The 23,918-nt window shown below is 35.9% G+C and overlaps 3 protein-coding genes across 4 annotated transcripts in view; 2 read left to right on the top strand and 1 right to left on the bottom strand.

The window, feature by feature from the left end:
* zhx3a (zinc fingers and homeoboxes 3a) overlaps positions 1-23,918 on the top strand; it is a 39,517-nt gene that overhangs the window by 3,400 nt on the left and 12,199 nt on the right. Inside the window, exon 1 of one of the 2 annotated variants that reach the window (XM_042734120.1) lies at positions 21,318-21,451. The exons of the other annotated variant lie outside the window; for it this stretch is intronic. The gene's annotated coding sequence lies outside the window, so the exon portion shown is untranslated. Of the gene's footprint in view, positions 1-21,317; positions 21,452-23,918 lie in introns of those variants that run through there. 2 annotated transcript variants of the gene reach the window in all.
* On the top strand, positions 15-1,585 carry mafbb (v-maf avian musculoaponeurotic fibrosarcoma oncogene homolog Bb). Its single transcript, XM_019112115.2, has one exon. It carries the CDS (start codon positions 224-226, stop codon positions 1,157-1,159), a length of 936 nt encoding a protein of 311 aa, XP_018967660.1. The 5' UTR covers positions 15-223; the 3' UTR covers positions 1,160-1,585.
* fam83d (family with sequence similarity 83 member D) lies at positions 17,107-21,280 on the bottom strand. The gene is made up of 4 exons (XM_019112112.2): positions 20,664-21,280; positions 19,170-19,337; positions 18,958-19,082; positions 17,107-18,595 (listed from the first exon to the last, which is right to left on the bottom strand). Exons 1-4 carry the CDS (start codon positions 21,135-21,137, stop codon positions 17,686-17,688), a joined length of 1,677 nt encoding a protein of 558 aa, XP_018967657.2. The 5' UTR covers positions 21,138-21,280; the 3' UTR covers positions 17,107-17,685.

Below are 23,918 nucleotides of genomic sequence, written 5' to 3' on the forward strand. Positions count from 1 at the left end.
TTTCAACACAGCTACATCCTGCGCTGTTCTCCGAGAGACCATCTGAAACTAAAAAGCGACTCGCAAAACTTTCTGTCGGCTAAGGCGTTTAGGAAGGTGGCTAAAAAAGCTGTCTTGACTTCCAGCGCGGTTTTATAAGTGACGGAACCGTGTTTTCAGAACATAGATGCAACTTAAACCGCAGTAACAAGTTGTTCGCTTCATCGAAACATCAGCAGAAATCATGACGGCGGAGCAGCATCAGCTGAATTTGGACTACGGTGACTTTGACATGAGGTTTGATGTGAAAAAGGAGGCTGCAGCTTTGGCACCGGACCGCTCTTTTATCCAGCAGTGCGGTGTACACGTGCCAGGCTCCGTGTCCAGCACACCCATGAGCACCCCTTGCAGCTCCGTGCCTTCATCCCCGAGCTTCAGCCCAAGCGGACAGAGAAGCGGTGCTGAAGAACTCTACTGGACCCTGAGCACGGGGGCTTATCCGCAGCACGCAGATCCCCACTGCCTTGAACTGACACCCGAGGATGTCCGGGAAGCCTTAAGTGCCAATCTCATGCATGCACACCCGTCTCAGCTCCACCAGGCAGACATGGAGCATGGATACAGGAGCATCGGTCAGTTCCACGCACCAAACATGCATCAATACCATAAGCAGCAGTTCACCGAACTCGGCCACAATCCCGACTTCGCGCACGACAAAAGCGTGGATCAGTTAATGCATCATCTCGACTGTGCCCCTCAAGGCGCGACGCACCTCAAGTCGCATAATATCCACCAGCAGACGCACCACAGACGCGGCGAGCGCGCGGAGAGCCGCTTCTCCGACCAGCAGCTGGTGTCCATGTCTGTGCGCGAGCTCAACCGACACCTCCGCGGCATGAGCAAGGACGATATTATCCGGCTGAAGCAGAAACGACGTACCTTGAAAAACCGCGGGTACGCTCAGTCGTGTCGACACAAACGCGTTCAGCAGAAACACGTACTGGAGAACGAGAAGACGAGCCTAGCGACTCAGGTGGAGCAGCTGAAGCACGAGCTCAACAGGCTGGTGCGCGAGAGGGACGCGTACAAACTCAAATGCGAGAGGCTAGTTGTCGGAATGAACTGCCAGAGTAATGGACCCTCTTGTGAAAATCCATCATCGCCTAAATTTTTGCGATAGTTCTGCATATATTTAATGTTGATAAAGTTTCTCTTTAATAATATTAAAAAAGAGCTTAAGAGTGTTTGCTGCTCTGACAGCAAACCAGACTTCTTTTAGGTGTTTTTGTCAGCAGAGGAGAAAGTTTTCATTCTGTTATTTAGTATTTTAGCCTATATTTTCACTCAACTTTATCTCTGACATGTCAAGCTGGTTTTGATAATGTATCTTTTATCTTCTAGTTTTCACAACAGTCAGTCATCTCAGCTATGCAAATGACATGTGACCTTTTTGGCCATGGACGCATTTCGTTTGTTTGTTTGAACATTTTGATTTCTCTTTAATTTGTTTCATGAATCAGTTGTATTATTTGTTCCTTGAAGAGTATACGGTTGTGATTTGCATTTCATTGTTACCTCCAGAATAAATTTTTAAAGAAAAAAAAAAGCATTTGTGTTCCCTTATTTTTCTCACACTTCCCCAGAACGCAGTTCAAACTGTGTTTTTGCATGAGACTTACGTAGCACGGATGTTTTATATGTAACCCATCAACAGACTGACTTGAAATATCATGAGAACATAAAAAAACAGTACACAGGTATGTCTACTCGCAGCAACCTTTGACCTTGTTTAACGGCTGTTTCCTGAGACAACTGTGTTTCTAATGACTCGAGAGACTCGGAGAAGAGCTGCGCAGCACTGATTGTACCAAGGTGGAAATAAGTTTTGCCCTCTTCTTAAGAGGAAAGCAAAGGCCATCCATCTGAACTGTTTTTTGATTTCTCTTGAAAATAATTGTTGTATACGAACTCCAGTAACACCGAAGGGTTTGCTGGAAAGGCCAGCCCATTATGACAGACTTTACGAGCAAAATGAGTAATCTACACTCTTAACCACAATGTTGGAACATTTACACTTTGGTAATGAATCGAAAATGATTTAAAGTCACGCAAATGAAAAAAGTAAAGCGGTGCGATACACTTTCACAACACTGACATAAATAGATCTTCAAACACTGGTTGTTTTTTTTGTTTTACACAACTCTCCTTTTCTCGGGATCCAAACAACATGTGTGGCAAAACAGCCTTTAACCCTCGACCTTGTTGTCAACTGCTCCTTAACAGTTAGCACAAGACTGACCTCCTTGTAATGACGTGCCACCTGTGCAATACAGGGTCACAGGTGCAAAAGCAGTTTTTCACTCAGCAACAGCTTCATGATCTCTTTCTCATCCCAAAGTTAGCTTGTCATTCATGAGAAGGATTTTTATGAAAGCATTGTGTGAGCTGATCAATAAAAATTGGACTAATGTGCCATAAGACTTTAAAGATAAGCTTGCCATTCATTCAGGTCTGTATGTTTTCTGTGGATTTTTGTTCTGTGGATTGACTCTATAAAAATGCATGTATTTTTTTAAATGTAGATAATCATTTGTATCATTGATCTGTGTTTTGTTTTGTGCTGTTCTTGTAGTGAGAAAGACTCGGTGTACAGTGTTTTATAACAGGAAAGCAGTGCTGTTGTAAAAGTCTGTAACAACCTCTCCTTGCGCGTGAGATATTGTGGCCGTCCCCTCCTTCCCCCACTCTGCCTTTGCCCGAGGGGGAGGGGTATTGAGTCAGCACTCTGCCCAAGGTGTCTGCTGCTCTGTGGCATCAGAGGGTCACTGAAACCAGAAAGACTGAGGCAGGAAGAAACCACGAACAAGCAAAGCGCAAAAAGAGGCTTTCAAATTCTGGTTGTAAAATGGTATAGTTATGACTGCGTATGAGCTGGGTTTAAAGTATTTATTGTACACATAAATGCACACTGTTAATGTTTAGTATTAATTTGTCAACTTGCCACATTGTACAGCAACTGCAAGTTATATTTAAGAACTATTTATTCTGTTTATTGATTATTATTATTACATTTATAAATGTATCATTTATAATTTATTAAGAATTTAATTTATTATTGTACTATTTTGCTGTTACAGTCATCTAATAAAATAAATACAATTATATTTATTTATTTTAAATATAATATACATTTTTTATTACATGTAATACCTTTACAATTGTTTATATTAATTATAATATAATACATTCATTTAAATTTGACAATATATGCTACATTTATAATTTTATATTATTAATAGTATAAAACAATAACGTAATAATATTAAATATAATGAATAATAATGAAAATATTAATTATATTTAAATGGGCATTCATAAACGTAATGTAATATACAATTAGATTTTCATATTATGATATATATTATGATTGATAATAATATTAAATTACAATAGTGAATATATTGAATACTGTTTAATAAGACTGATTAATTAAATTAAAATGAGAATTAAATTTGCACAATTTAGAATATTTACATTTGAACAAATTTTAAAAACATTTAGCATTTATATAATTTCATTTCATTTTCATATCATTTTATTTATAATTGTGTAATTATATTTATTTCATTTATAATTTTAATATAATATACATTACATGTATGAATGTAATATACATTTATAATTTATTATTTATAATTGTATAATTATTAAAATCATGCATTTAGTAAAACTGATCAATTACATCAAAACAAGATCGATTTTGTGCCATTTAGAATTTTACCATTTTAAAACTTTCGTACTGTTTGTAGTTATGGTATAAAAACAAGAGCAAGTTAAGTTCAGCTAGACCACTAAATGGTCTTTGGCCGAACATTGAGTCAAAAGTGCCTGATCTCTCAAGCAGAACTTGTCTGGTCAGAACTGGTCTGTTCCTGATTTCTGGCTGTTTTGTAGAGTGGATAATACCAATGTCCTCTATCTCTCTCACCCTTCACGTGAACAGCAGCAGCCGTGTGGCAGTAAGGATGGATGGGGATATATGGGGCTTCCTCTTTCACTTCCTAAATAGGGGTCTGGTCAAGTGACTTTGTTCGAGAGTGAGGGGAGATGAAGTGAAGGAATGCAATGCGGCGGTGGGGTTGGTGGTTTCCGCTCAGGATGTCCACTTGTTTCTGCGTTTGGAGCCATGACAGCTATAGTGGGGTTGTGATTCATTGTGATTTACCATTTCACAAGCACTTTAAATCAGTGAATTGTCTCAATTTCGTTAGTTCTGGACTAATTTTGCTATGTAGTGACAGTAATGTGGTGCAGCAATCTAATGCATAGAAGCCAAACTTGTTGAGTAAAGAGAAAATTCAGCCAAAAATAAAAAAGATATTATGCTCACCTTACGTTCGTTCAAAACCTGTCCTAAAGTAAGTCATACATGTTTGGAATGACATGAGGGTGAGTAAATGATGACAGAATTTTCATTTTTATTCAATTTCATTCATATATCTTGACTTTTTTTTACTGCATACTTACAAATAAGTTTTGCAAAAGTGGAAGCTTAGGTGCTTAGGAACTTTACAAACAAGTCTCTTGTGCTTTTTTTTTTAGAAGAAAATCTCAGCTAAGCAGATGCTTGCTGCTGTTGTGCGTCAGAACTGATGACAGCACTTCATGAGCACACAACATACACATGACCCACTGAGGAGAATTCAGGCTTCCTCCCACACTGTCACTTCCTTCTCCCTCCCAGACCTCTGCCACTGATACACTTGCCTTTTAGCCTGGCTAAAGTACAGGATTAAACCGGCCGTAAATACTCTGTGGGTCGCGCTTTTGTCAAAGCCTCATGTGCACTCTTTTATTTTTAACACCACAAACTTAAAGGCTGAACATTTCATGAGCACTGAGTTGACAAAAAGTGCACAATCATAAGTCTGGAGCTGCAAAGGCTTTCCATTCGTAAAAATAAAGATTCATTATTGGCATTGATGGTTCCATGAAGAACCTTTAATATCCATGGAACCTTTTCATTCCACAAAAGGTTCTACATAGTGGAAAAGGTATTTAAAATGTTCTTCACACTAAGAAAATAATGTTTTTTGTGTTTGTTTTGCTTTGGTTTGTTTGTTTGTTTTTTTGTTTAGAGTTTTGTTTTTGTTTTGTTTTGTTTTGTTTTGTTTTGTTTTGTTTTGTTTTGATTTGTTTTGTTTTGATTTGTTGAAAACCCCTTTTTGAAACTTCATTTTTAAGAGTGTACAGTAAGAAAGCATGTACATATAAATAAGATTAATTTCTAAACCTGGAAACAAGCTAGGTCCTAAAAGTAAATGGTTTTTAGATTTACAGTGCTTTGCTGGCAGTTGTACAGCTGTCTAACAGTTAAAATTACCCAATCAGCTAAAAATAGTGTCTTGTTCAATGGAATTAAAGATAAATGATTTTTACTGAACACAGACTTTCCCCATGCTTTCATCTTAATATAGTTTAGGTGGGGTCAAATGTAGCAGAGAACATGGAGTAAATGACAGCGGTTCCTCATATGCAACAAAGCAAACGGGTTGATATGTGCCTAACAGATATAGCAGCAATCTTCTCTTGTATTGTTTAAAACTGCCACATACCAAGTGTGCAGTCCAGAATGTCATAAAGGTTTCTAAAAATGTTAAATGAAGAAATCATAAATGTTTTATGATCCCCCAACAAAATGTGAAATTGGACAGGGATGAAGAAATACTGCTGTTGAAGTAACTCATGCTGTGACACATATTTTAGAATCATTGATCATTTATTTTAATTTAAGTTAGTTTTGGTAATTCTGTTTTTGTCATTTTTTAAATTTTTTGTCGGTATTGCTTTTATCAAGTTTTAGTTCATTTAGTTTTAGTAAATTTAGTACCTCAGCATAAAAAGACGGAAATGAGAAATTTTGCATTTGTAAATAGCTGAAATAAAATAAGTTTAGGTTTTTATTTTATCTTATTTCAGGTAGTTTATTTTATTTCAAGTGATGAATTTTAATATCCCTGCAAATAACAAATCATCTCAATGTTTGTCCTTTTGTCTCCTTCATATCAAGGATGATGTAATATCAAAGTCTGAGTAAAGAAATTATCAGACAAAGTGTTCATTTTGAAGAGCACAAAACATTTCACACCTCCAGCTGGTGTTTTACCGCTCGTGTTTGTCTCTGCTGATCTTGAAACCAGCTCGTATAGCGTAACAGGGCCATGATGGCAAAAGAAGATGGGGGACAGAGAAGTTGAGCTATCCCACAGGTGGCAAATAGGGATCAGGCTTCAAAAGGTGTTATCAGGCCTCGCCATCTCATGTTGAGCTCGCTTGTCAGCACTTTCTCCACCAAGGGCATTTGACACTCGCACTCTATATGTGCATCAACAGAATGAGGAAGTAATGTGTTAATTTGAGGTGACATTTCACAGCAGCAACTGCACCACAAACATTTATCTGCATTATTGTTTCCCGTAATGACACTGCGTTATGTATACTTATTTTGTAATAGATACCACATTACACACAATCAAAAAATCAAAACAAAGCTGATTTTATAGATGGGTGTTTCTTCAACTACAGGCTAATTTCTTTTCTGTTTTGTTATATGAAGGTCATATTAAAACTCCCATGGAAACATTTTTTACGATGCCTTTAATAACTTGTATATTTAAAAAAAAAAAATGATAATCTAAACATTTAGTAAAATAAATTAACAACTAATTAACTAATTTTTACTTAAACATTATGTTTACTTAAATTTTGACTTATTCCTATGACAACCAACACTTTTGGCCCTTTTTCGGCATTAAGTGTACTTGGTCAGTAATAAGCAGGCTTGAGTTGATATAAAATCTTGCAAAAAGGAAAAATCAAGGCAAATCTAACATGAATATTTTTAGTTATTTTATTGTAATTTCCAATCATGATAATTTTTTTAGTGCAGAAAGTCTGATATTATTTAATTCAATTATTTAACATTATTTAATTGTTTAAAATGTGATTTCCACCTTTCAAAGGATGCTTAAATTTTTCCTTTCTCTTTGGAGTGTTACAAGCTCTTGGTGCATAAAGAAGATCTGTAAAGTTGCAAAGATTAAAGTCTCAAATCAGATATTCTTTATAAAAGTTAAGAGCCTACCTAAAACGGCTCAGTTTAACACACCCCCACATGTCTACATCATGATGTGAAGAGATTTGCATAGCGCTGCCCAAATGTTCACGCAAAGAAAGAAGGTGAAACTTTTATTCTCACTGTTGCCGCCAGTGCCATGTCGTAGAGATGCTGTGTGTTTCGTTGTGAAAGCGAAACTACTTTGTTTGGCCTTCCAAAAGAGGACACCCCTAGAAATCAGTGGTTAAGTTGTATTTACAACACTGTTCCAGAACAATCCAACCCAAATATTCAGATGTGTGCACCGCATTTTACGGAGGACGTGGACTGTTTCCTGAACCAGTAGCTCACAATGCATCTGTGCACAAAGACTGTTTCTATAAAGTTGGACAATTCCAACTTTGCAAGGACAGTCTGGCGCTTCTGACTCACAGTCTGTAAGTACATTTACATATTTAAAGAATTTGCCAATGACGATTCAAACGTGAGTTTTGAGCAGTGTAGATTAGGGCTTGTTGTTTTTCGTTTCTCCGATCACAAATGCAGACATGGTTTTATGTTTACGCAGCGCGATACGCAACACGTAAAAAGACATTATAATCAGTAATTATGTCCCCACTGGATGCAACAAATGCCTCGTTTGTAATGGGTTTTATTGGTTTTGTCTCGTCTTGCGGGGATATGGCATCACAGTATGGTAAGGGGCGTAACATTTCCGTCACACGCTTGAGGTATTCAGCCAATCACTATGCAATGGATAGCTGGCAAATCCGTGTACACCTTGCTTTTTCAGACCGATGAGCTTTGTAAAAATCTATTCAGAAAGGCAGGGCAAGATAGAGGAGAAACTATAATGTACATTATGTGGAAGATAATGTGTTTTTTTTAACCTTGAACCACATAAACACATTGCATTAAACCAAAAACACAAAATAATGTTCTATTTAGCAACTTCATATGACCCCTTTAATGAAGATTCAGGACACCAGAATTATTGTGAAATATTATTGCAATTTAAACTTTTCTATTTGTATGTATTTTAAGATGTCATTTATTTCTGTGATAGCAAAGCTGTAATTTTTCGGCAGTCATTACTCCAGTCTTCAGTGTCTTTCAGAAATCGTTCTAATATCATTTAACAGTGTTGAAAACAGTTGCTTTATACTTTTGTGGACACTGATAAATTTTTCAGAATGTTTTGATGAGTTCAAACGAAACAGCATTTTTTTGAAATCTAAATTATTTTGTAGCAGTCTGAAAGTATTTACTGTGACTTTTGAAAAAAATTATGCGTCCTTGCTTTATAAGCATTATCATTTCTTTGAAAAATGTATATTCACTGTTGGTAAAAGAAATGAAATGTGTGCAGACTAAAAGCCAAAAGTGGCGTAGTTGAAGAAACACCCTGAAAAACTGACAAGTGCTCTGTTTTAAGTCATACAGAGTGTTTCTCCTCTTAAATTCGTCCTTGCTCTCTGACCTTGTTTTCATGCCTGGTGGAAAGGTGAAGAAACCCACCTTCCCACAGGAGTCAAGTGAGAGGTGAATCTGGCATAAAATGACAAGCAGTTTTATCTGTTTATCCATCAGCAACTCAACTGTCTGTCCAAACCAAAAGGCTGGTTGTACAATACAATGAGACAGCTCTTGAAATCTATCGGCATGGAACTTCTTAAAGATGACATGCACTCATAGCACTTCGTGTTTATGGTCGGCCAGTGAAAACCTCTGTAAAACGGGACTGTGTCTGAGCGTGAGTGTGAAGACAGACACCACAGCAGACCCTTTTAATTGTAACTGCTGGTAGTTTTACTACCAAATTCATGCAAATATTCATCTCGCTGCATTTGCAGTGTAAACAAGCATTTAGTGCTTGGAGACAGTGAAAGAAACACAAGTATGGGAAATGATCCACTCTGTCACCTCCACAACAAACTGTGATATTGTGAACAGTAGCGTGCCACTCCCTGCTGTCAAGCCACCATAAAGAAGAAGTATATAAATACAGCCGATAAACAAAGCACTGAGTCTGCAGAAAGACTTTTTGTGGTGTGAGAAAACTGCACGTTCGTCAGTCACAGGATTAGGACTGTCTGTGTGTCTGTTGCTGTATACATAATAACTCGTCCTGATGATCTGACAGAAATCAAATTAAAACAAATACAAAAAAAAATTATAATAATAATACACAGACACACAGCTTTGCTAACGATTTTATCTAAGCATTCATAATGAGTCATTAATCATTGGTACTTGATGTTGGCCAACAGGATGTTCCGTGGAAGTTGTTTCTTAATGTGTAATTCAGCACAAGACTTTCAAGGATATGTATTAGTAATATGTTTGTATTAGTAATGTTTTTTTTTTTTTGTAAAGTTGTTCATTGTATTCTACCTATTTAATGCCATACATGTTTACATTTAAAATTTGCACACATCATACCTGTACAGTACATCATAATTGTCTATATTATATTTTGTTTTTGCTTTTTTGTACATTGTCTGTTTTGTATATTTTTATATGATTCTTCTTATTATCTGTGTCCTGTCTTGTCACTGTCATTCTGTTGCACTGTGGAGCTTCTGTCACTAAAACAAATTCCTTGTATGTGTAAAAATACCTGGCAATAAAGCTCTTTCTGATTCTGATTCTGATGTTGGCCCATTCAATTTAAGTAAACAGCAATATACTTTTGGTTGTTCACTATATTGCATAACAGAGAATAAAACACCCAAGACTATTTTTTAAATTACTTTTTAATGTAGTGAGACAGGATAATTTTTCAAATTTAATTTTGTAAAATTAATGTTCATTTTAAATTCATTTAATATTCAAACAGTCTTTGGAAACAATCAAACACTTTTAATGATAAGAAGAAAACTATTAGCAAATTAATTATTGTTAGCAATATTCAATATTATTATATTATATTATATTATATTATATTATATTATATTACTTTCATAATATGATATAGTAGGTGAAGGATGTGCAATATTTAGAATTTAATATAGACATTTAGCAGAAAAATTAAGCAATTTTAACTGTTTTGCCTTTGATGATTAGAATCAAATGTTGTCATTATTGAGTATTATTTACTATTTATTATTGTTAGTGCATTGTGTACCTAAAATTGTTTTCTATTCTATTCTATTATAGCTTTTAATATTATTTTTATTAGATGGATTAGATAAAACTTTATTTGTTTATTTAATTTTAAATATATAATTTTTTTAAAAACATTTATTTTAGTGTTGTTGCTTTTTCACAGAAAATACTATACAACGACAAGAGAAAAAAAGATAATTACAATAATAAAATAAGTTAAAATGTACTAACCTATGACAGAACAACATTGAGGGACAAAAGCATACAAAGACAAATTATAATTTAACTGGTCAGGTAATGCATAAACAGGAGACAAATCCATAAATGTTGTAGAGTGACCTAGTCAAATATATAATTTTAAGGAGGGCAAAATATTTATACAGACATATAGCAGAAAATGTGAGCTCCATTTCTTTGTGTAATATTACTGTTCAGATGTCCTCTGCAGTCGACTCAATCAATGAAATCAAGTTGTGCTGATCTTGCAGGACAAGCTAAGTTTCCCTTCCCCCTCCATCCCAACACCAGTGGTCCTCCAGACGTATACGTGTCTAAACACATTAACGCCGGTGAATGTAGCATGATAAACGTCAGCATGTGTAGAAGACGTCACCCTGATTTGTTTTGTTCTTCTGGACAGACAGTTTGGAGAGCAGGGAATACCCTTGAGTTTAATTCAAGTTCATAGCACCTCACAGGAGAGATACAGATTGCACCATCTGCATAATTCAGACAGCGTTCACATTGACATAGACAAGTGCTTTTGACTAATTGTTTGATGATTGCATTAGGTTCTCAATCCCTCAAACATGTAATGCAACCCCTTGGGCTGTTGAAAGGTGAGTAAATGTTTATCAATGCACAGTTGCTTTCTGTAATCAAAAAGCTTTTTGGCCAAAGAATTTGGTGTGTTATTTGAAACTGATTGCCATGGTAAAAACACAGAGCTTAAAGAATAAATATTAGAAAAGTTAAATATGCAAAAGGTCAGAAAGAGATTAGAAAGGCAGTCTGCCTCTGGCTGTATAATAATGTGACAGCATGTTGCTGCTTCCTTTTTAATTTTACATAACTTTTAAAAATGATTTTTTTTTTTACATAATTATGAAACAGTAAGTAAATAATCATTAACGATCATTGACCTTTTTCATCCTAAAACAAAGAATTTAAATTTTTATACATATTTAATAAGCAAAATTGGATAGGGACAAAAATATGTATTTATTTAACACAAGACAAGATAATTTTTTATGCTTAAAATGAAAGAAATGCATTCTCTGAAAGCAAGTTTCAATATTAAGTAATATAAATTAATAGAGTCATCTTGAGTCAACAAGAGACCTTCCCTGTTTCCTTTCTCAGTAATCGTCGACTTGCTTTGTTTCATTTCCAGTCTCTTTGCAGTTTATCAGGTGGTCATTATTCTTGACATCATTTGGCCTACAGCTCAATTTGGCCGATCATTTAAAAGCCTTTAGCAGACACATGAGCAGCTAATAGATTACATCACAAAATCCATATGAAATCAATTTGCATGAATCAATAAGTAGATGGAGAGTCTGTGAAACAGACACCGAGACGGTACTGATCAATAGCCAAGGTACATGTTATTTAACAGCTAGCCAAGCACCAGCAACTACTTTCCAACCCATTAGTTTTAATGAGTTGAAATGAGACGACCATATAATGATTTTAATTTAAAAGTGAATATTTGTGTCAACTGTCAATGCTGGATGGTTTAGAAAGGCTTTAACAGCTCCTAGGATCAGCTGTAACTTCACACTCTGTCATAAACTGATGAGGCAGATGGAAAGAGAGCGGGTAGAGCAGGCGCGTCTCCTCGACAGCGGCCAGTTAAACCGTGAGAGTGAGAGGGTTTGCGGTGTATCGGAGCTGGGAGATGAGTTGAGATAAAGACTCTATGAGGCAGCAGGAAACGTTGGATGAGGGTGAGTGAGTGAGTGAAGCAGAAAGGGGCCTTATCTGTTTTAAACAGCACTCTCCTCTCAGGCATCTCTTTAACCACATGCAATCAGATTCTTTAATCTCGATAAGAAAAAAAGAATAAAAATCGTGAATTACCTTAATCTTTTCTCTTTTTAATTTTTTCATTAAAACCGAAACTTGTTGATATAACTATCTAAAGGCAATTAGTGCTTCATTAGTGTGGCTTTGGAATTCAGTATTTTAATGTTAATGCTATATTTGCTGTATTTATTAAGGTATGCTCAGATACTAAAATTTTGGCTGATACAATAGGCCGAGAATTATTTCTATATTATGGTAGATAACCCATGAATGGTTCATATTACAATTCTTTTTTGTGTAAATAAAACACACACACACACACACACACACACACACACACTAACACACACACAAACTGATTTAATGTAAGTGATTTATAGCATCACAACATTATAATGAACAGTATGAAAAATGTATTTAAATATTCAATGCAGATTTAATACAGATTACATTTAACAGTGTTAATAAATTATTAGTGTTTTAAAGGTTTCCAAAATAGTGCAAAATAGGGCATGAACAATTAAATAAATATCGACTGATAGTGATACATAAAAAAAATAATACTGGTCAATAACCACCATTATATTGTGTTTCCCTTGTTTGCATGAGATTTATTGGTAATATATAAGTGTCAGAGTTAGATGGAAAAAAAATTGAACTAAATGTAAAAATGAGCATGCGTATTGCACAGTTAAATATCAAATATCGACTGATATTGATAAATAATATTGGCTAGTAATATGGTAAAAGTGAAAAAGTGAAAGTGAAAGTGACAGTATCATTTCTTTGTGTATACCCTTAATGCTTTTTTTTGTAGGAATGCATTAGTTTTATTAGTAGTATATGAATGTGAGTGTTAAATGAAGGAAATACCTATATTCAATAGCCAATTTTGACTGATATCTGATACTGATATCAGTCAAATTGAATTCAAATTGGCCAATAACCGATATGTTGCCATTATATTGTTTTGTATGAATGTGTCATTAGTAGTAATATTTGTGAGTGTAATTAGTGGTAGTACTAAATAATGTAAGTGTAAAAACAGCATGCAAAAAAGGTACATTGTGCATTATTCCCTTCTATCTTTTCCTCCTATTTCTAGCCAAGGAAATCTGCATTGTTTCTGCATTACAAAGACAAAAGTGCAAAACAGATGAGCTGGCCTGAACCCAGAGCTGCACCTGTCACCTTCCCCAAGCCACACGCTCAGCCCACACAGCAAAGACCACAGGACACAAAGACTGCTTTCACCTGAGACACACTGTGGCTTCTATTAATAGCACAGTTCAGCAGTGGTGCTGACACACACATCTCCAAGTAGCGGTGGTGGTTACCTTCACTGACAGCAGTTACTATATTAATGTGGCTTGTATTACTCATTTGCTGAGAGAGTGTGAACCAAGGTCATGAAGCTAAAACACTGACAAATAGCCCTTGTATTAGGCTATTTATCTCCTCTCTTTTTGGTCAAAGGAACAGTCTGAAATCAACCCGCGAGCTCTAAATGAACTAGGGGAAGATACGAAACAAAGGGCAAGAACATGTCACACCAGGGAGCGAGCAGAAAAGTTTACACACGCCATCAACTCGAACATGCTGCGCTCCGCCGGATCCACAGGGATTGAAAACAACCATGTGTCATCATCATTTGAAAGCTGAAAATATAGCGGGGGCGTTAAAACCGAAATCTCTCCTGAAAACTACAAAAGAGTCAGCCGAGCCGTTTTGGCACGCGTCATCACATTGTTTTCCCCTGACTTGTATTTTCATTTCATTGTTTTGTATCCTCAGGCCAAACACCCTCCTCCAGATGGTGACTGTTCTAGTCTCCTCTTGATGGAAAGTCAGATGTTTACCAGAGAGCAGTGAGGGGGCAGAAGAGCTGACGAGGGCAGTCAGGTAGCAAAAGGTCTCCACCTGCGAGTCTAGTTTAATTGGGATGACACAGACCTGTGTTAGGGATGGATATACACCCATGTGTTGCCAAATTTATCCGATATCCCCTTTAAAATGGTTAGAGAACTTGCCAATAGCTTACAACACTTTCTACACTTATCTTGAGTAAAGTTTTTCCACCAAGCAAAAACCTTGCCATGAGTTGCATTATCTGTTTCTTGTAGGCACTTCTTTTCATGCTCAGCATACAATTGTTGAGATCTTAAAGCGACAGTTCAGACAAAAATCATTTTCTCATCCTCATGTTGTTCCAATCTTGTGTGTAGTTTTTTGGCTATTGAATTATTAAAAACGTCTCTCTGTTTTTGGTCCATACATAAAAGTCAGCGGGGTTTAAAGTTGTTTAGATTTTAATTTCACAGAAATTTTGAATATTCTTCAAAATATCTTTTATGTTCCACACAAAAAATTTAATATTTTAAATTTGTTTTCTTTTTGTCATTTTCTAGTACAAATATATAAACATCCCTAATTCAAAATGCATTACTTGAGAATAAAAATTTTGTAATATATATATATATATATGTATATATATATATATATATATATATATATATATATATATGTATATATATATATATATATGTATATATATATATATATGTATGTATGTATCAAAATTATGCAGGTTTATGCTTAAAAGAGAAAAATACTTGCCAGTAGGCAGAAAAATAAGAAACATTTTCTTGTTTTCCATTTCAATTAAGTTGATTTTTCTTACCCCATTTCCCCATTATATTAAATAGGAACTTTAAATGCGATTTTAATGTATAGAAGATCATAATTGCTTGTGTAATTTATAGATTCACCTTAGTACATGGTTAGGTTTAGGTAGAGAAATTAAACATGGTTAAACACGAACTGTATCTTTAGTAGCAAAGACTGCTGTTTAAAACCACAAGCAGGTTTCATTACTCAAGCGGAGTGATTAAAGCTGTGATCATTGGACAGTCATTGAGCTGTACCTGAGGGGGAGGCTGTGGCTCAAAACACTCATGAAAACAAGATAAATAATTAACCGCCAACAATCACTTGTTCTGTTTAATCAAGCTATTAATAGTAAAGCTCAGTGGTGGCTTTTGAACGTATAACAATTCAAGACAGTAAACAGCATCTCAATGGTAATTTGTTTTGAGTGTTAATTATGGCCTTTATTGCCTGACTTTTTTTGTTGAATATATTTTTGTAATGTTTATTCATTTTTAAAAGGCACTTTTATGTGTTAAAATGTAATTACAATTCACATAAACAAGCCATGTGGATTTTACAGCAAACAACACACAACTAAGAGAGTCATTCGGCAGTATTTTGACACTTAGGCCATGAGGCAGTATGCATAAATCTTCAAAATGATCCAGAAATCAATAAGACACTGATCCTATAAAAATAAAATGTGTGGGAAAAGCATAAATATAAAGTACAGTTCAAAGGCTGAGGTCAGTAAGATTTTTGTTTTGTTTCGTTATGGAAGAAAAGTTTTATGAAGAGTATAAAGCTGCAATAACTTTATCAAAAATACAGTTTAAACAGTAATATTGTGATATATTTTATTTACAATAAAAAACGTTCATATTTTAATATATGTTACATTAAATTTTTGTTAATCATTTTACATTTCATTTATTCTTGAATTAATAGAAAATTCAAAAGAACAGCGTTTATTTGAAATAGAAATCTTTGTAACACTGTAAAAAATAATAATAATAATAATTTTGTTCAGTTAAATGTATGTGTATATTTTAGACAATGTTAACCAAGGCAGCAGTTTCTTGAAGTGAATTGCAAGGTGCAAGATAATAGCGCCCTCTGTGGTTTACAGAGAACTATTGCTGATGTGACATGAGGACAGACTTCCCAGAATTCCTCACACAGTTACTGACCTAAAATAAGGGCAACCGTTTTAAATTATTTTTTTGGTTTAATTCTGCCTAAGTAATTCTTGCAATGGATATGCAATATCCATTGAATTATAGTTAAATACAGTGGGGTCCTGAAGTATGTGCAAAACCACTAGTGAATGCATCTCAAAAAACATTTCATTACAAATTACCAGCACTATGATTTAAATGAGGTTGTTGAGTTTTAAAATGTAGGCCTACATACATCTTATTGAGTGATTCAGTGGAAACATATGACCCCTCCTTTTTTAACAAAGGAGTTCATAAATTAGCTTATTTGAATAGTGACCTAGATATGGTAGAGAATCTTATACATTACTTATGCATTTTATGTATTAACTAAACGGAAGTTTTGGAAATTGGGTTAGTTTTTTTGACTGAGACAAATGGCCTGATTTAGCCAAGTTCACCCTCATGGTTTATAAAACAAATACAGTTTGCAACAGTCCTTAATTTTGAGATGTTCAGATGATTAGTGCAGCCCTTGAGCAGATCAAGCATTTTCTAAAGAAGCATTTACACATAGCCTAATCATAAAACATAACCCAAAATTCACCAATCTGTTAACATAAACATGTAAGTGAGGAACTACTTTCTGTGCATTTATTTATATAAATGTATTTATATAATGTTTCCAAAACATACATTTATAGTGTTTAAAAAGGATGTTGGTAAGATTTTTCATTGGTTTTGAAAGAAGTCTCTTGTGCTTTCCAAACCTTCATTTATTTGAACAAAATACAGTAAAATTATAATATTGTTAAATATAATAATTTAAAGGTTTCTAATGCATTATTTTAAAATAGAAACATATTTGAAATAGAAATCTTATGTTACATTATAAATATCTTTACTGTCACTGATGCATTTTTAATGAAGTAATTATTGACCCCAAACTTTTAAATGCTGGTATATATTTTCAAAATCTCTATAAGAATATTTATTTAAACATTACATCCCTGTATTTAAGCTTAATTTAATGTTACATTCCACATCCCCACAAAGATCTCCAACAAATTGTTCATCAAATGAAGAGTTTTATTAAAATGAGGCAATCATAAAACAATGAACTGTTTTTCCCCCCACTATCTTTGGTGAAATAAATATTCAAATGCCTCAAGCAAAGTCAAAGTACCAAACATTTCTAATTTAGTACAACTGTTTTGATTCATTCCTTTCAGCAACATCATCCAAGGCACATCAAACACATAATCATGAGTGACTATTGTTTTTCAATATATGAATATAAAAGTAATAGTGTTACAAAGGAGGTTATTTTCATAACTCCACAACTTTAAAAGACACAGAAAGAAACAGACAACCAAATACAGACAAAGTGGATTTCACAATATCACCAAAAAGAAAAAGTACTTTAGTTTATCTAACTACAGAATATAATTCCCCCATCAAATACAATAAGTACAATTCAAGTTCAGAAAAAAATCAGTATTTTTGCACATTTGTCTTTTTTATATTGCATACAATGCATTCAAACTATTTTTCGGATTAATCTACAAGCTGTGTTCTGATTCGTAAAAAAAAGTGCTGTACTAAAACATTGCAGACCACCACCAGCGCTGTTCTCCTGTGTTCATGTTACTGCAGACATCTCGACCTGGGCCAAGTCCCCATAATCACATTGTCAAGTGTACTATGAACCTGCCTGTCCTCCTGCTGCCCCTTGCGTCCTCTGTGCAGGCCGGGCCTCAGCGTCAGGTTAGTGAGGTCCACTAGTTCCCTCTTGTGAGAAAGCAGTGTCACCACGTGGTCGAGCTTGGAGCGAATGGAGCTGTAGTGGTGCTGGCGCTCTTTGGTGATCTTGAGGAAGCATTCCCTCAGGTTGACCTCTTGTGGGGCAAGACAGACAGGTGGGTGACAGTCCACCTCTTGTAAGTTGCAAGCGGATGAAGTATTAGGGTTGATCTGGTTGCTGTTGGACGAGGTTTTCGATTTAAGCTGGCTGTTGTCAGCACATGTTTGCACGCTCACGTCTGCTGTTTGGCAGGTGGTTTGTGTTGAAATGTCGCAGGATTGTACAGGGGGAGAGATCATCACATCGACTGTCTGAGTCTGAGTAGTAACATTGGTTGCCGGCAAGCGAGGAGGGTCATCCGAGGTGAGAGCTTCCTCTTGGAGTTCTTGCTCGATCCAGTCCTCACCTAAAGTGGAAGTATCAGAAACTGGGTTACTCTTTCTGTCTCGATCTTCAGTGTCTTTATTCATCTGTTGGATCTTTGGGGTATGAAGTCTGGCTGGAGTGCTCGTCAGACATTCTGGCTGAGGCTTTGTTGTTCGTGCCAAGTAGGAGGGAGGCGTTCCAGGTGCTTTGAGGACAAGATGGTCATATAAACTGCTGCTTCTGGCACTAGAGGGAGCTCTTGTATTCGCTGGCAGTGGCAGGGACTGCGCATATAGGATGCGGAACTCTTCATCGAATTTCTCGGTTATCTGGCCAGATAACTCGATAAGGTTGCTGCTGTTTAGTTTGCCATCTGTCCAGTTAAACCTGTAGATAAAAATGTGCCAAAATAAATAGGAAACGTATAAATAGAATTCGAGTCATAACTATTTTGCACCGATTGTCAGACATTTGCAAAGTTAAAATCAATTAATTTAATATAACAAAATATATAATTATTCTACTTTGTCTGAAAGGTTACACCCGTGCAAAATAGAAAACGGAAAAATATTTGTGAAAAAATGTTTTTTGTCCATACTTTGAAAGCCAAACCAGTATCGGACCCAATTGACTTTCACTGTATGGACAAAAAATAAATTTTTCTAAATATCTTCTTTTGTGTTGCACAGAAGAAAGAAAGTCATACAGTTTTCACTTTCAAGATCTTGTGGAAAAGGGGTCTTTATTACCTATATGAACCTGTGGCCACTCTGTTTCCATCAATCAGCATGAAACGCTCATGAACCTTTCCAGTGATCCGAGCACCTGATCTCATGTAGTATGTAGAACCTGTTATGCTTTGTACTTTCATTTGCTTCATAAATAAAACAAAACACATTTTAAAAATGCTAAATATATAAAATCTAAAAACAACAATAATATTAGCATGAAGAATTCATACCAGCAGTTCATCCAGCTGTACGCGAAGGTTTTTACACATCTGTAAGAATGAGGGAACAGAAGACTGGTCTAAAAGAATATACACAGGAACTCTGCGGCGTGTGCAAGCTTCCTGCAGGTCTTGGAAGATATCCAGGTCTGTCAAGGAGTCTGTCACAATGGCAATCACCTAAGGATAAAAACCATTTCTGATTAATGAGAAATTAACAGCAGTAATAAAAAAATTTATGCAATGGAGTATTGTTTGGCTAAACATGGCGGGAAATTAATTAACATCTTAGAGCTTCAGCATCTGAACTCGACGTTCAAGCTCATTCGTATGAATGTCATGACTGCACAGCTGCTGGCAACACACCTTGATGATTTCTTATTAAGTTTGGTTTTTAAGTACATGCAAGCTGGAACAGATCCAGGATGCCTGCAGGTATAACCTCAATACATTTAGTTCAAAACCGCCTTCATTTGAAGGACTGAAGAGCCTGTTGTGGCACCTCCAGGTTCAGACCCTTAGAGGTAACAGTTCAGTGTGATAGACGCTTCTGTGCATTCTTACCATTCCACATTCAAGTTTCATAGTGCTACTTTGAATAAGTCACACACATACCCTTCCATCACCTAAAAAACCCAAAGGCTAATATTTTTTTATTAAAACTGAAATGAGACATTTTTAAATCATCATAATCTTAAATTCATTGTTATATTTTTCATTGCTGTTGCTTGGTATTTTTTATATTACTTTAATCATGTTAAAATTTTCAACTGGGAAATCTGAAAAAAAAAAAAAAAAAAAAAAATCATAATAATTTCCCAACTTAATGACAATAAATAAAAAAATTCTAAATGAAGGCGTTATGACATTTAAACATTACTTCTAAATTATTCTGATCTATTTTTGCTACTTAATTATTTTTTAATTATAAATTAATTCTACAGAGACAGACATCTGTTTCCATTTCATTAGTAGCTATTTATTAGAATAGCTACTAATGAAATGTACAAATTATTAAAATTTGAATATATAACTAGTTACTAGAAACATCTAAAAATAAGTACCAGCTATAATTGGAATACATACTAGTTGGAAATGAATAGTAGAACCACATTTACAAAATCTACATTTAATCTACATTAAATCTTACAGGTTACAACGCTAACCTAGTCACTGTTGGGATAATTAAAGTAGTAATGTCTAAAATTTACAAAGATAATAGTCACTATTGGATTACTTACTAGTAATTTAAGAATGAATACCAGTAACAGAAAAATATACTTACTATGTGTTCATAGTAATGATTAAATGTTAAAGCTTGTCACTGAGGCACTATTTTTTGTAAAGATGCTTTAGAACAGTAACGTTACGCATAGTGAAGTTCATCACAGGGAAGAACAGACGAATTAACTAACAGTATCGTGTCCACTTATATATATATAATTTTTTTAAAAACAATTTTTTTTTTTTTTTTTTTTTTTTTTTTGTCCTGAGAAATAACGTTACCTCTTTTGCATTTTTTATCATCCTCCTGGCTGCTTCTTTGCAACTATAAATGCACTCTCCATAACTCGGCTGGAAGTAGGCGACTGCGCGTGTTACTCCACGGAAAGACCCCGCGGTGAACGCTGGCCAGCCCATCTCTAAAACTGGAGGCTCAATATCAGAGACTTCGGGGAAATAAGTGACAGATGAGCAGTCCAGTGTGCCAGACTGGTCCAAATGAGAATCGTCTCCGTTCAAAGAGAGTGATTTGGGCACTACAGCAGCGCGGGAGATGCGCCTGATCTCGTCGTCGGAGAGAAAGTTGGGGATCCTCTCTCTCTGCAGGAATCCCGTGAAGGCTTCTACTCCGCCGGCGACCAACTCCTCCAGAGCGAGTCGGTGTCTCTCATTGTAAAGCTCTTTCGAGTTTAGGTCCTGGCCTGTCCTCGGTGTCCGCCAGCCCGGCGAATCTTCAAGACACTGGGAAAGCGCCATAACTGAAAGTTTATTAATCGCACTAACGTTTCCTGAGATGAGTCCTACACTCCCACACCTGCTGTCTCCTGTCCTGTACTTTCAGAGGTCCACCCACCGCCACGCGGCCATTGGTCGGTGCGTTGTTGCCAGTCAAGTTGTTGCATCACGTGTCATCCAAGTAAGCACGCCATTGGACAACCTGCCCTGCGCCTATTGGCCAAGAGTTTGAATTCGGAGGCAAACAAATGCGGCGTGTATGATTCTCCTCTGTGTTGTTGAATGTGAAGTACTCACGGTGGTGTTGTGAAACTGAATGGCCTCATAAAATACAGGTAATAACACATCATATAAACACCAATATAAAATCAGTTAAGATTATGGCGGCATGTCTAAGAAGCCCTCCTCCACAACTCCTCCATTCTTGCTTAAGTAACTCGTAGATTGTTAGTGCTGCATATATGTGATTAATAACAATATTAATGCTGTTAATACAAATGTACTATACTAATCTTAATCGGTAATTTGTAATAGCAGTACAATGCTAGTAAAAATGCTAGCTCGATGCTTTTGTAATCAAATAAACCATTGTATAATGTATATATAGCTATTTTTTATGCACAGGCACAAACTTTAAAGACATTTTATTAGCATTAATTTAACATTAACTCAACATTTTCAAAATAATTGCTTGAAACAATACAGTTTATAGAACACACTTTGAATTTTTTTTAAGACTGTCATCCAGGCTTTTCAACAAAATTTAAACAGTAAAACAATTATGAAACAAAATCATTCATATAATAGCAATAATGTAAAAGATAGCATAAACAGCAAACCACTCTATCAAATATCTCAAATTCTCAGCCTTTCAATGATATAGTTCAGTTCACTGACAATGCCTTGGTTATAGGGTATTGAGATTATTCAATAGCTATAAATATATATATATATATAGACTCACCTGCCACTTTATTAGGTACATCTATTCAATTGCTTGGTAACACAAATTGCTAATCAGCCAATCACATGGCAGCAACTCAAGGCAATTAGGCATCTAGATGTGGTGAAGACGACTTGCTGAAGTTCAAACCGAGCATCAGAATGGAGAAGAAAGGGGATTTAAGTGACTTTGAACGTGGAATGGTTGTTGATGCCAGACAGTCTGGTCTTAGTATTTCAAAAACTGCTGATATACTGGGATTTTCACGCACAACTTTCTCTAGGGTTTACAGAGAATGGTCCGCAAAAAGAGAAAATATCCAGTGATCAGCAGTTGTGTGGACGAAAATGCCTTGTTGATGTCAGAGGTCAAATGAGAATGGGCAGACTGGTTAGGGATGATATAAAGGCAACAGTAACTCAAATAACCACTCGTTACAACAAAGGTATGTAGAATACCATCTCTGAATGCACAACACGTCGAACCCTGAAGCAGATGGGCTACAGAAGCAGAAGACCACACCGGGTGCCGCTCCTGTCAGCTAAGAACAGGAAACAGAGTCTACAATTCGCACAGGCTCACCAAAATTGAAGATTGTAAAAATGCTGCCTGGTCTGATGAGTCTCTATTTTTGCTGCAACATTCAGATGGTAGGGTCAGAATTTGGCGTAAAGAACATGAAAGCATGTATCCATCCTGCCTTGTCTCAATGGTTCAGGCTGGTGGTGGTGGTGTAATGGTGTGGGGGACATTTATTTTCTTGGCACACTTTGGGCCCCTTTAGGACCAATTGAGCATCGTTTAAACAAAACACAGCCTACCTGAGTATTGTTTCTGACCATGTCCATCCCTTTATGACTACAGTGTACCCATCTTCTGATGGCTACTTCCAGCAGGATAATGCACCATGTCACAAAGCTCAAATCGTCTCAGACTGGTTTCTTGAACATGACAATGAGTTCGCTTTACTCAAATGGCCTCCACAGTCACCACATCTTAATCCAATAGAGCAGCTTTGGGATGTGGTGGAACGGAAGATTCGCATCATGGATGTGCAGCCAACAAATCTGCAGCAACTGCATGATGCTATCATGTCAATAGGGACCAAAATCTCTGAGGAATGTTTCTAACACCTTGTTGAATCTATGCCACAAAGAATTAAGGCAGCTCTAGCAGGTAATAAAGGGGCCAGTGGGTGTGTATATATATATATAGACATTATTAGAACTAGCTGTTTAAAACCAACAAATAAAATCACTGCAAGAGAAACACATTTATGCCATTGGACTTTTGAGTAAAAACCTTATTACTGAAATATAGTCACTGTGACAGCTAACCTCAATTTCCTGTGTATAATATTTACAAAGCTAGACTATGTTCATTGTGTATTTACACCATGAAAAATTTGTGCCGAGGCCTTAATGAAGGAAAAGCCCAAACCGCATGGCAACCATCTCATAATGGACAGTAGGTGTTTTCGGGCTTTATCCAATCAGATTCATCTCTGCCTGTACTGTCAAAAAAAAAAAAAAAAGAAAAAAAGAAAAAAGCTGCATATCTGAAGGTGTAATTGCCACTGTGGCGTGAGGGGGAGCCCCTGGATAGCAGGTCTTCCACCACGTCCTAAGAAAAGAAAAGTAAAGACTTTCAAACATTATACGTGTTTTATGTGCGCACCTACAAGGACTGAGTATCACCCAACCTGTTGATAATAGACAGGCTGGTGATTGTTGCACTCTGATTGACTGGTTGTTATCAATTCAATATCAATTTGTTATCAATTTGGGGGGAGTCGTGGCCTAATGGTTAGAGAGTCGGACCCCCAATCGAAGGGTTGTGAGTTCGAGTCTCGGGCCGGC

This window comes from Cyprinus carpio, chromosome B11, assembly GCF_018340385.1.
Source record: "Cyprinus carpio isolate SPL01 chromosome B11, ASM1834038v1, whole genome shotgun sequence".
NCBI classification, from domain to species: Eukaryota; Metazoa; Chordata; class Actinopteri; order Cypriniformes; family Cyprinidae; genus Cyprinus; species Cyprinus carpio.